Here is a 12,825-nt window from a genome sequence, read left to right on the forward strand (position 1 = left end):
TTTCTGACATCGACGAACTGAAGGCTAGGATACAAGCTGCTTTGGGTACTGTGACAGAACACATGTTACGAAACTCCTGGTGGTAACTGGAATACCGCCTCGACATTCTCCAAGCTACCAAGGGAACACACGTTTAGGTTCACTGACATATGTGACCTCAAAAAACCTAGTAGCACTAACCTATGTAACGGCATCAAATTTAAGTTATTACATCAAACGGTTATTCTGTAATAAATTGTTATAATCAGGGCAAGACTCTGTGCCGACCCTATATTTCATTGGGGCACTCATTTGCTAGTAGGTGGAGGTTGTCATGTAACTTTAATCCATGACTGGCGTAGCTTAAATTGATCGGTACACATAGATAGTAATGGTTTTCCTTCATGCCACGTGCATGCTCCATTTGCAACAGAGAATACAGTTGCATTCGGTTTCCACTCAGTCCTTTGTTGACCAGCTTGAGTGGTAATAGAAGACAGAAAAACGAAATCCGAACTTTTAAATTTCACGTACAAGAAATCGTTCACACAGGAGAATTGTACGAACATACCGTCATTTGAGTATGGATATAGACTCCTGTATAGACGGCATAGCTATAAGCATGTTTGGTACAGAGAAAGAGGTAAAAGATTTGAAAGCAAATAAATCACCACCTCCCGATGGAGTCCGAGTTAGATTATGCAATAAGTACTCTACGGTGTTGGCCCCGTACCTAGCTTGCATTTATCGTGAATCCCTCACGCAGCACAAAGTCTCAAACCACTGGAAAAGAGCGCAGGAGGGTAAAAGAAGGGAACCGCAAAATTAACGTCGATTTCCTGCAGAATCCTTTAACATATTTTCAGTTCGAGTACAATAAAGCTTCTTGAGACTGAGGAGCCCGTATCGACGAATCAGCGTGATTTCAGAAAGCCTCACTCGTGCGAAATTCAGCTTGTGCGTTTCTCACATGACATACTGCGAAATATGGACGAGGGGCAAGCCGGTTCCATATTTCTATATTTCCGGAAAACATTTGACGTGGTGCTCCGTTGCAGGCTGTTAACGAAGGTACGAGCGTATGGAAGTTCACACATACGTGGGTGGCTTGAAGACGTCTTAAGTAATAAAACCCAGTACATCGTCATCGGAGGAAAAGGTTCTCCAGAGACAAGGGTATCGTCAGCAGTGACCCAGGGAAGTGTGACAGTACCGCTGTTGTTCTCTGCATACATACACTACTGGCCAATAAAATTGCTACACCAAGAAGAAATGCAGATGAAAAACGGGTATCCGTTGGACAAATGTATTATACTAGAACTAACATGTGATTACATTTTCTCGCAATTTGGGTGCATAGATCCTGAGAAATCAGTACCCAGAACAACCACTGTGCCAGTAATAACGCCCTTGATACGCCTGGGCATTGAGTCAAACAGGGCTCGGACGACGTGTGCAGGTACAGCTGCCCATGCAGCTTCAACACGATACCACAGTTCATCAAGAGTAGTGACTGCCGTATTGTGACGAGCCACCATTGACCAGACGTTTTCAGTTGGTGAGAGATCTGGAGAATGAACTGGTCAGGGCAGCAGTCGAACATTTTCTGTATCCAGAAAGGCCCGTACAGGACCTGCAACTTGCGGTCGTGCATTATCCTGATGAAATGTACCGTTTCGCAGGGATCGAATGAAGGGTAAAGCAACGGGTCGTAACACATCTGAATGTATCGTCCACTGTTCAAAGTGCCGTCAATGCGAACATGAGGTGACCGAGACGTGTAACCAATGGCACCCCATACCATCGAGCAAGGTGATACGCCAGAATGGCGATGACGACTACACGCTTCCAATGTGCGTAAGATGCCTGTCATCTCGACCGCTAGTGATATGAGTCCGTTGGGATCCAGCACTGCGTTCCGTATTACCCTCCTGAACCCACCGATTCCATATTCAGCTAACAGTCATTGGATCCCGACCAACGCGAGCAGAAATGTCGCGATACGATAAACCGTAATCGTGATAGGCTACAATCCGACTTTTATCAAAGTCGGAAACGTCATGGTACGCGTCTCTCCTCCTTACTCGAGGCATGAAGTATGAGAAATCGGTTGGAAACTTTCCTCACGTCAGGACGTTGTAGGTGTCGCCACCGGCGCCTACCTTGTGTGAATGCTCTGAAAAGCTTATCATTTGCATGTCACAGCATACTATTCGTGTCGGTTAAATTTCGCGTCCATCGCACGTCATATCCGTGGTGTAGCAATTTTAATGGCCAGTAGTGGAAATGATGGAAATGATTTAGCGGACAAGGTGGGCACCAATTTGCGGTTGTTTGCTAATGATGCCGTGGTCTACAGGAAGGTGCGAAGATGAATGACTTTAGGAAGATACAACTTAGAGAAAATTTCCAGTTGGTATGGCAGCTAGCTCTAAATGTGGAAAACTTAAGTTAATGTTGGTAAGTAGGAAGAAAATCCCGTACTGCTCAGTTACAGTATTACTAGTGTCCTGCTTGACACCGTCAAGTTGTTTAAATGCCTGGGCCTAACGTTGCAAAGTGATGTGAAATGGTGCAATCATGTGAGAAGTGTGGTAGGGAAGGTGGATGGTCGACTTCGGTTTATTGGGTGACTTTTAGGAAGGAGTGGTTCACCTGTAAAGGAGACCGCGTATGGGACGCTTGTGCGACCTATTCTTGAGTACTGCTCGAGTGTTTGGGATCCGTACCAGGTCAGACTGGAGGAACCACATCGAAGTAATTCAGAGGAGGGCTGCTAGATTCGTTGCCGGTAGATCTGAACAAAATGTAAGTGTTACGGAGATGCTTCGGAAACTCAAATGTCAATCGCTGGAGGGAAAGCGCCGTTGTTTTCGGGAAACCCTATTAATAAACTTTAGAGAGTCGGCATTTGAAGCTGGCTGCCGAACTACACTCCTGGAAATGGAAAAAAGAACACATTGACACCGGTGTGTCAGACCCACCATACTTGCTCCGGACACTGCGAGAGGGCTGTACAAGCAATGATCACACGCACGGCACAGCGGACACACCAGGAACCGCGGTGTTGGCCGTCGAATGGCGCTAGCTGCGCAGCATTTGTGCACCGCCGCCGTCAGTGTCAGCCAGTTTGCCGTGGCATACGGAGCTCCATCGCAGTCTTTAACACTGGTAGCATGCCGCGACAGCGTGGACGTGAACCGTATGTGCAGTTGACGGACTTTGAGCGAGGGCGTATAGTGCGCATGCGGGAGGCCGGGTGGACGTACCGCCGAATTGCTCAACACGTGGGGCGTGAGGTCTCCACAGTACATCGATGTTGTCGCCAGTGGTCGGCGGAAGGTGCACGTGCCCGTCGACCTGGGACCAGACCGCAGCGACGCACGGATGCACGCCAAGACCGTAGGATCCTACGCAGTGCCGTAGGGGACCGCACCGCCACTTCCCAGCAAATTAGGGACACTGTTGCTCCTGGGGTATCGGCGAGGACCATTCGGAACCGTCTCCATGAAGCTGGGCTACGGTCCCGCACACCGTTAGGCCGTCTTCCGCTCACGCCCCAACATCGTGCAGCCCGCCTCCAGTGGTGTCGCGACAGGCGTGAATGGAGGGACGAATGGAGACGTGTCGTCTTCAGCGATGAGAGTCGCTTCTGCCTTGGTGCCAATGATGGTCGTATGCGTGTTTGGCGCCGTGCAGGTGAGCGCCACAATCAGGACTGCATACGACCGAGGCACACAGGGCCAACACCCGGCATCATGGTGTGGGGAGCGATCTCCTACACTGGCTGTACACCAATGGTGATCGTCGAGGGGACACTGAATAGTGCATGGTACATCCAAACCGTCATCGAACCCATCGTTCTACCATTCCTAGACCGGCAAGGGAACTTGCTGTTCCAACAGGACAATGCACGTCCGCATGTATCCCGTGCCACCCAACGTGCTCTAGAAGGTGTAAGTCAACTACCCTGGCCAGCAAGATCTCCGGATCTGTCCCCCATTGAGCATGTTTGGGACTGGATGAAGCGTCGTCTCACGCGGTCTGCACGTCCAGCACGAACGCTGGTCCAACTGAGGCGCCAGGTGGAAATGGCATGGCAAGCCGTTCCACAGGACTACATCCAGCATCTCTACGATCGTCTCCATGGGAGAATAGCAGCCTGCATTGCTGCGAAAGGTGGATATACACTGTACTAGTGCCGACGTTGTGCATGCTCTGTTGCCTGTGTCTATGTGCCTGTGGTTCTGTCAGTGTGATCATGTGATGTATCTGACCCCAGGAATGTGTCAATAAAGTTTCCCCTTCCTGGGACAATGAATTCACGGTGTTCTTATTTCAATTTCCAGGAGTGTATTTGTGTGGCCAGGGTACCGTCGCACAGACGATAGCACATCGCTGTACAGCCACCTCCAGCGTGTAATATTATTTGGGAACCAGTACACTGAATGCACCAGTTGCTCTCTGGACTATACACTATACTGTGATTATTTAATGTAGGCAGGTAGGTAGGTAGGGAGATGTAGGTAATCCAGGATGAGAATTTTCACTCTGCAGCGGAGTGTGCGCTGATATGAAACTTCCTGGCAGATTAAAACTGTGCACACAGTTTTAATCTGTCAGGAAGTTTCGGATGTAGGTAATGCTCGTTTTGAAATGCAGTAGCCCCTTTCGCCATATGCTCTGGAATAGCCGTCCACTGCGCTGGGGAAACAAACCACCTCCTCGCCAGACTCTCTGTGCCCACACGGCGGTCACACTTGTGTGATGTCCTGTAGACAGCTGCCTGGCGTACCAGCTGGCAGCAGGCTTTCTGTTTAGGGATCTGCACCAGCTGACTTCCTGTGATCCACCACTGCCTCACCAGGACTGCAGCAACACGCGGTGCAGTGACATGCCTGTTGACCTGCCATCTCATGGCGTAAGCACAAAAAGATGCCAGGAAGGACTGTCTCACAGCAGGGAAGGCAAAGCGCGCCATTCGACATCGTACAGTCTCCCCCCTCGAAATTCCTGCCCCCCTACAGTTCGGCTTTAGAAGCCGTTTAACAACTGAAAACGCTGTATTCTCTTTTCTCTCTGAGACAGTACATGGATTAAACAAGAGGTTTCGAACGCTGGGCGTATCTTTTGATTTGACTGAGGCGTTTGTGTTGATCACAAAATATTGCTCTAGAAGTTTTATCATTACGGAATTTGGGGAGTAGTTCACAGTTGGTTCAACTCTTACTTCAACAGCAGAGAATAGTGTTGAGAATGGCTGTGCTGTAGGGTCTGAGTGGGGTAAGGTCATATGGGGAGGGCCCAGGGATCAGACTTGGGGCCGCTCCTGTTCCTTGTTTATATAAATGTTATGCCCTCCAGTATTACAGGTAACTCTAAAATATTTCTGCTTGCTGATGACACTAGCTTGGCAATAGAGGATGTTGTGTGCAACATTGGCTCGGTTTAAAATAGTACAGTTCGTGACATAAGTTCATGGTTCGTAGAAAATAAACTAACGCTATATCACTGTAAGATTCAGTTTTTACTGTTTCTAACACACAATTCAACAAAAGCCGACGTTTTAATTTCACAGAATGGGGATATGATTAACAAAACTGAACAGTTCAAATTTCTGGCTGTTCAGATATATTCTAAATTGTCACGGAAAGCCCACGTTCAGGATCTTTGTTCTGACACTCAATGCTTCCATTTTTACTATTCCAACGTTATCTGAAGTAAGTGATTGTATAAAACGAAAATTAGTCTACTTAGCTTATTTTCATTCTGTTACGTCGTATGGTATTATATTTTGGGGTAACTCTTCCCATTCTAAAAGAATATTTTTGTCTCAGAAACGGGCGGTTCGGGCAATAAGTGGTGTTAGTTCGCAACCTCTTGTCGACCCCTTTTCACTAGTCTGGGTATTTTGAATATATATATTCTGTACTGTCATTCCCTATTAACAATATCAGCCCATTCACAAGCATAAGCAGCTTTCGCTCAGTTAATACTCGGCATAAATCCAACCTGCATTTGCGTCGGACTTCCTTAACTCTTGTGTAGAAAGGTGTGCAGTATACTGCTGCATCCATTTTTAGTAAGCTACCGCAAGAATTCAAATATCTTTGCAAAAATCTTTGCAATGTGGTTTCAAATAGGTGTTATCGTGTATATATATTTTATACTTGGCTTATGTTTCAATGTACTGCGATCTTTGTAATCAATAAACTCATCTTTTTAGATTTGTTGTGGATTCACTTAAGTTAACAGACTTGTAGCTTGTATAATTCCTCTCTTTTTAGAGAAAATGTTTTCATTTCTCCTGCTTTTGGCGTAACACCTTGAAGTGAGATACACTATGTGATCAAAAGTATCCGGACACCCGCAAAAACATATGTTTTCATGTTAGGTGCATTGTACTGCCACCTACTGACAGGTACTCCTTATCAGCAACCTCAGCAGTCATTAGACATCGCGAGAGAGCGGAATGGGACGCTCCACAGAACTCACGGTCTTCGGACGTGGTCAGGTGATTGGGTCTCCCTTGTGCCCCACGTCTGTACGCGAGATTTCCACACTCCTAAGGATCCATAGATCGACTGTTTCCGATGTGATAGTGAAGTGGAAACGTGAAGGGACACGTACAGCCCAAAAGCGTACTGGTCGACCTCATCTGTTGACTGATGGAGACCACCGGCAGTTGAAGAGGGTGGTAATGCGTAATAGGCAGACATCATTCCTGACCATCACACGGAATTCCGAACTGCATCAGGATCCTCTGCAAGTACTGTGACAGTTAGGCATTCTGGCGTCCCTGCACTCGAACCGCGTGCTCATACTGTGGACGCCGTAAGGCTGCTACTGCCACAGCTCTCGCAGTCGAGTTGAGACACGGTGCACAATGACGCAGGTCCCCGTTGGCGAACGGGAGACACAAATGCGAACTCGTACGATGGACGCATCTTCTGATTTAAGCTTGAATGATTCATTGCCCGGATATGCAGTAGTTGTTAAATCTTATCTCATCCGCATCGTACACACCACCAATTGCGAGGAAACATTGTAATTATCGTTCTTCTCGTACGTTGTTGGCTCGTTCAAAAATGGTTCAAATGTCTCTGAGCACTATGGGACTCAACTGCTGTGGTCATAAGTCCCCTAGAACTTAGAACTACTTAAACCTAACTAACCTAGGGACATCACACACAACCATGCCCGAGGCAGGATTCGAACCTGCGACCGTAGCGGTCGTGCCGTTCCAGACTGTAGCGCCTTTAACCGCTCGGCCACTTCGGCCGGCTGTTGGCTCGTTGCTATGGAGTTCTTGAACCTGTATGAAGCGATATCCACAGATACTATTTGATCACGTCTGAGTGAACCTACGCCGTAGTGTTAAAAAAAATGTTCAAAAGTTCTCTTTTCAATTAATGAAGTAGGTATTTTGATATTCAGATTAAATTGTCCCTGCTGAACAGTCGTTCGTTAACCATCATCGATTACATCACTTAATAATGTAGTCCACGCTTGATATTTCACTTGGAACGAACAGTTTATTGTTCCTTGTCCACTAAATACTGTATAACTTTCGCACCACACTCACACGCAGTTGGTTGGTAAAGTCAGTTCTGTTAAAATTAAGTTTCTTGACAATTACGATCTTCGAGAAGTCGTGTAATTGTGTCCTACTCGAGACTAATCGAGTGTAGTCCTTTGATATACTATCCAGTCTTCTTTTAGTTCCAATATTCACTAGTTTCGTCAATAAAGTTCAATTAACCCGCTATGCACGGTTAAACGCGTCTATCAGTTCCTGTCTCTGCTTATAAAATCAGTTTCCGAAGTTCGTGAATCACGTCACGCAAGAAACACTTCTGAACGCAAAACAATCTCGTCGCCTTCCGTACTCTCAATAACTAAAACAAGAATTGTTCTCGCACGTCCTTACAGGACGAGAGCCAGCAAGCGACTTCTTCTGTGAAAGAGTATTGTAACCACATTGAATTTCTTCGTTTGCGCTTAAAACTCTCTTCCACATAAAAGTTATCTCTGACTAACATCACCTTGGACTTAGCTTTCAAGATATTAATTGCAATTATCACTTGGATATTTGTCCATTAATTAAATCTGAGGTTTCCTCCTCCTCTTTTCATGAGAAAAACTCTCAGTGATGTATAATGTTGTTGTTATCAAAACTTCTTGGTGTTAGCTTATCGGCAAAGATGACGTATTTGCCAATATAACTCTTCCCTACTTCATATTATTATATTCTGTCTTAATTGACCTTAAGGGAGTCGTTGGGGTGCTATAGCGGGAGGTGAGAAAACTTGGATTTCATGGTCGAGCGGCTGCTCATAAGCCACCCATCACGCTGATAAATGCCAAACGACGCCTCGTTCGGGTTCACGAGCGTAAACATTAAATATGGAACACTGGAAAAACGTTATGTGGAGTGACGAATCACGGTACACAATGTGGCGATCCGATGGCAAGGTGTCGGTATGGCGTATGGCCGGTGAACGTCATCTGCCAGAGTGTGTAACGCCGACAGTAAAATTCGGCGTCGGTAGTGTTATGGTGTGGTCGTGTTTTTCATGGAGGGGGCTTGCACCCCTTGTTGGTTTGCGTGGCACTATCGCAGCACAGGACTACACTGATGTTTTAAGCACATTCTTGCCTCCTCCAACTGTTAAACAGCAATTCGGGGATGGCGATTGCATCTTTCAAAACGATCGAGCACCTGTTCATAATGCGCGGCCTGTGGCGGAGTTGTTACACGACAATAACATCCCTGTAATGGACTGGCCTGCACAGAGTCCTGATCTGAATCCTATAGAACACCTTTGGGATGTTTTGGAACGCCGACTTCGTGCCAGGTCTCGCCGACCGACATCAATACCTCTCCTCAGTGCAGCACTCCGTGAAGAATGGGCTGCCATTCCCCAAGAAACCTTCCAGCACCTGATTGGACGTATGCCTGCGAGAGTGCAAGCGTTCATCAAGGCTAAGGGTGAGCTAACACCATACTGAATTCCCGCATTACCGATGGAGGGTACCACGAACTTGTAAGTAATTTTCAGCCAGGTGCCCGGATACTTTTGATTACATAGTGTATATCTCCTATTGATCTCAAACCTCTTATTTGCATGTTTTGGTCCTCTTAGATACATAGATACATAGATACATAGATACATAGATAAGTTACCTTATGATTATATGAAATTGTACGCCAATTGTAATCATGTTCCATTAAGAAATGTAGGTCTTTGTGGTATCTGTATATAGACGTTGTGCTAGGGGCAATGTTCTTGGCCTGGATGTGATACGGTTTGTCACCAAATACGTAATATCTGGTATTTGTGTAATTATCTTTAATTTTTTTATCGTTCATCTGTGGTCACGAAACTAACACTGATATAGAGTCTTATTGTATTCTACAGTAATGATATCTATGACCAATATTTGTTGTATGTAATCTGACTGGGTTCATCTCCTTACCCTGTTATCTTTAAATAGGTAGAAGTATAATGATTAGATTGTTTTTAGACATGGATTGGTTTAATATCCACAACTTCATGGTTCTTATGCGCAATGTATGTTGGCAGCATTAGACTAGTTTGGCAGTCAACTTGAAATACCAGTTCCCTAAATTTTCTCAATAGTGTAGATGTCAATGTTATGCCATGATCGTTACTGTTCTGTATATCCAATACAGTTAATAATGATGATGTGTAACCTGATGCCTAGGTGGTTTTTAGCACTTAATTGTACCACACTGAGTAGAAAATTAGTTTTTTTCTGCTGCTGTGTGTTAATATAGGAATTATTTGTTGTTAATCGATTACTATCATCCTATGAAGCATTTATGTTTTTTCTTACATCTCTCCTCTTCGTGATCTTTATATACTCACCTGCTGACTGTCATCTGTTGTTCAAGAATAGCACTTACAGTATGAGGTATAGGTAATTTTAGCGCTGTCACGAAAAAATTACATTTTGAAGTTTGTCATTACGTTACACAGAACTATATAACTGATCGTCTTGAAACGATATACGCAATTGCACAGCACTGTTTGTTTTGATTTAATACGTTAGATACAGTCTCTTTTCAAAAATATCAGTTAAGTAAAAAAAAAAGGGGTGTTGTAAGTGAAGTACCATCGGAAATTAGTTGTTGCTCTTTAGACTAACATTACTGCTTTTATTACATAATTTCTTTTGCGCTCTGAACCAGGTGTACACATTTGTTGTTGTAATAATTTCTGGTTTCACTTATATGTGGTTCCGCTTCTATCTTACCACAGATTTTACTATAAATTCCAGTATTAATATTCCTCTCTTTTTTTTTACTCTCAGTCAACGATGTCGGTAAAGATGTTCTGTTCCTTCACTTTACCACTGCAGCAAAAGTATGTTATTGTGTTACCTATGCAGTACAAATGTACTTTCTCTGATATAACTTGACTCCTGACGCATTCTTCCAGTAATTGTTCGTCTTGTTTTTCCTGTGACGTCTGTCTGTTTGACATGAGATATGACTGTCAGTATTCTAACACAAATTATGTCAGGTGTTTGTACAATATCACTCGATAATTTTAATATTGTTCAGCTTCAGTGGAGTATGGGATACTTTTAAGTAATCTGTATTACGCAGTAAGTACAAAAATGAATTTTGCAACCGTATATTTGTTGAGTTTTGTAATTTGTGTAGGAATTGTACATTCCTAAATCATTAATGTTGATGTTGATAGGCATTCTGGAGGGTGGTTATTACCAAAACCGGTAGACAGCTGGTATTTAAAATGCATTTTATAAAACACTATATCGCTGTTGAACCTCACCTTATGGAAACATTATGAAACATAAATTAATTGGCACCCCAGTAAAGATCTATAAATATAATTCAAACACAATGGAGCCCACACCAACTGACTTTGTCTTGTCCATTGGTCCCAGCTGTGGCCATGATGTGCCTGCTGGCCTGCCCTCGCATGGCACCAGTGGAACAAGCTACCGACCATGACTTGCTGGCCACAGGAAAGACAGAACTTGCCACTCAACACTGCACACTACTTTCGTAAATCTGCAATTCCAGACCACGAAATATGTAAAATACATTACTTAAATGAAATTCAATAAAGTGAACAACCACAACAGAATTAGATGCACATATTATTAATGTTAGTCCAGTGATAATAACACAGGAAATCAAGCAATCTTGCGAACCTTGCAGAACTAGCACTCCTGAAAGAAAGGATATTGCGAAGACGTGGCTTAGCCACAGCCTGGGGGATGTATGCACAATGAGGTTTTCACTGTGCAGTGGACTGGACGCCGATATGGAACTTCCTGGCAGATTAAAACTGTATGCCGGATCGAGACTCGAACTCGGGACCTTTGTCTTTCGCTGGCAAGTGCTCTACCAACTGACGAAATCAGTAAAAATTTTCCATATTTTTCCAGAAATATAACGGGAGTCACAAATGTGATACATTGTTAATGAAACACACATTGACAATAAATTAAAAGAAAATAATTTTCTGTTTTTATGATGATGAAGCTGTAAGAATCACGTTTCGCACACACTGGAAGTAAAAAATTACATCAGAAGTTTCAAAATACAAAAAAGTGTTTGAGACATTACAAAAGCTAAGCTGCTGAAAACAAATATTCGTTTCATTTTCAAATGTCTGTGTACCTAGTGGCTCTGAGTACCAAAAATTTTTGGATATTTTTTAAATAAGAAAATATCTTCTATGATAAATTTCAGGGGATTTTTTTTTAATTTCAGGGGAAACGCTGCAAGATGATCATGCGGCAAGAATGGCAGCAAATATTGGAGAATTAATAATGCCACATGACCATGGTAAGTTAAACATCTCACCATCATCCACAGCTAAGCATGGCACATTGCATGGATCTTTAGCCCAGTAGCTTTTGCATTTTATGTCAATGGCTGTATACAGGTCACGTGTTGTAAGGATAAGAAGCGACAGTACATAAATTTTTTTTAATTTCAAAATCGGCCTATTTTTAGATTTAATAGCGTTCCAAACTGGAAGGAAATGTTAGTGTTTCACCTGATAAGAAGTGCAATGCAATAGAAACACAGAAGACACATAAATAGGACTGTGAAACAATAGATAGACCTAAAGCAGTCCCATATGCTGTAAAAGGTAAGAACAAACACAATGGTGGCAATGACATTAGATGGCTACTGCTGTTGGTGTTTAGCACTATACAAAACTACTAGTTACATCAAGTACCACACACACTTGTCCATTAGTTCGTAACATGTTGTGCCTCCTGTCATTGAGAAGCTATAAAGAAAATTATACTAAAGTTTTCCTCTGTAACATCAAAGTCACCTAGTTAAATAGTGTCTTTCATCATCTAGTTTTTGGTCCTTTGTATCTTAGTCTCGTCACAATCTTACATAAAAGAAGAGAAATACAGTTAGATCACTAAAATTCGCAGAGCAGCAGATGGGCAGCTCAGTTCTTAGCTTATGTGACTGCAACTCCCAGTACTGTGAACAATAAAATAAAAGTAGGTAGCACCACATGCATGTATGGTAAACACAGATTCTTCCATCAGGGAGGAAAGAGGAACTGATTGGGGTAGAGGATGGACAGGAGATACGTCAATCTGAATCTGCCTGAAGAAGGACACATTGTATGAAAACGAACAGTACGAAAGACTAAATAAAATGCATCAGATAGTTAGGATCTTAAATACAAACCTTCAGTGACCAATGTAGGACCTTCATTTCAAGTACCATGGATGGTATATTAGAATACAGACTTTTCCGGTGTATATAGTTGATGAAAAGCTGTCGTCTTTCCAGCTGAATGGTACTGTTCT

At 43.6% G+C, this 12,825-nt stretch overlaps 1 protein-coding gene across 1 annotated transcript in view; it reads left to right on the forward strand.

Moving 5' to 3' along the window:
- LOC126426510 (uncharacterized) overlaps nt 1-12,825 on the forward strand; it is a 202,339-nt gene that overhangs the window by 58,562 nt on the left and 130,952 nt on the right. Inside the window, exon 4 of the mRNA XM_050088416.1 lies at nt 11,753-11,827. Within this exon, the coding sequence (XP_049944373.1) occupies nt 11,753-11,827 (75 nt within the window). The remainder of the gene's footprint in view (nt 1-11,752; nt 11,828-12,825) is intronic.

This window comes from Schistocerca serialis, chromosome 11 (assembly GCF_023864345.2).
Source record: "Schistocerca serialis cubense isolate TAMUIC-IGC-003099 chromosome 11, iqSchSeri2.2, whole genome shotgun sequence".
Taxonomy (NCBI): domain Eukaryota; kingdom Metazoa; phylum Arthropoda; class Insecta; order Orthoptera; family Acrididae; genus Schistocerca; species Schistocerca serialis.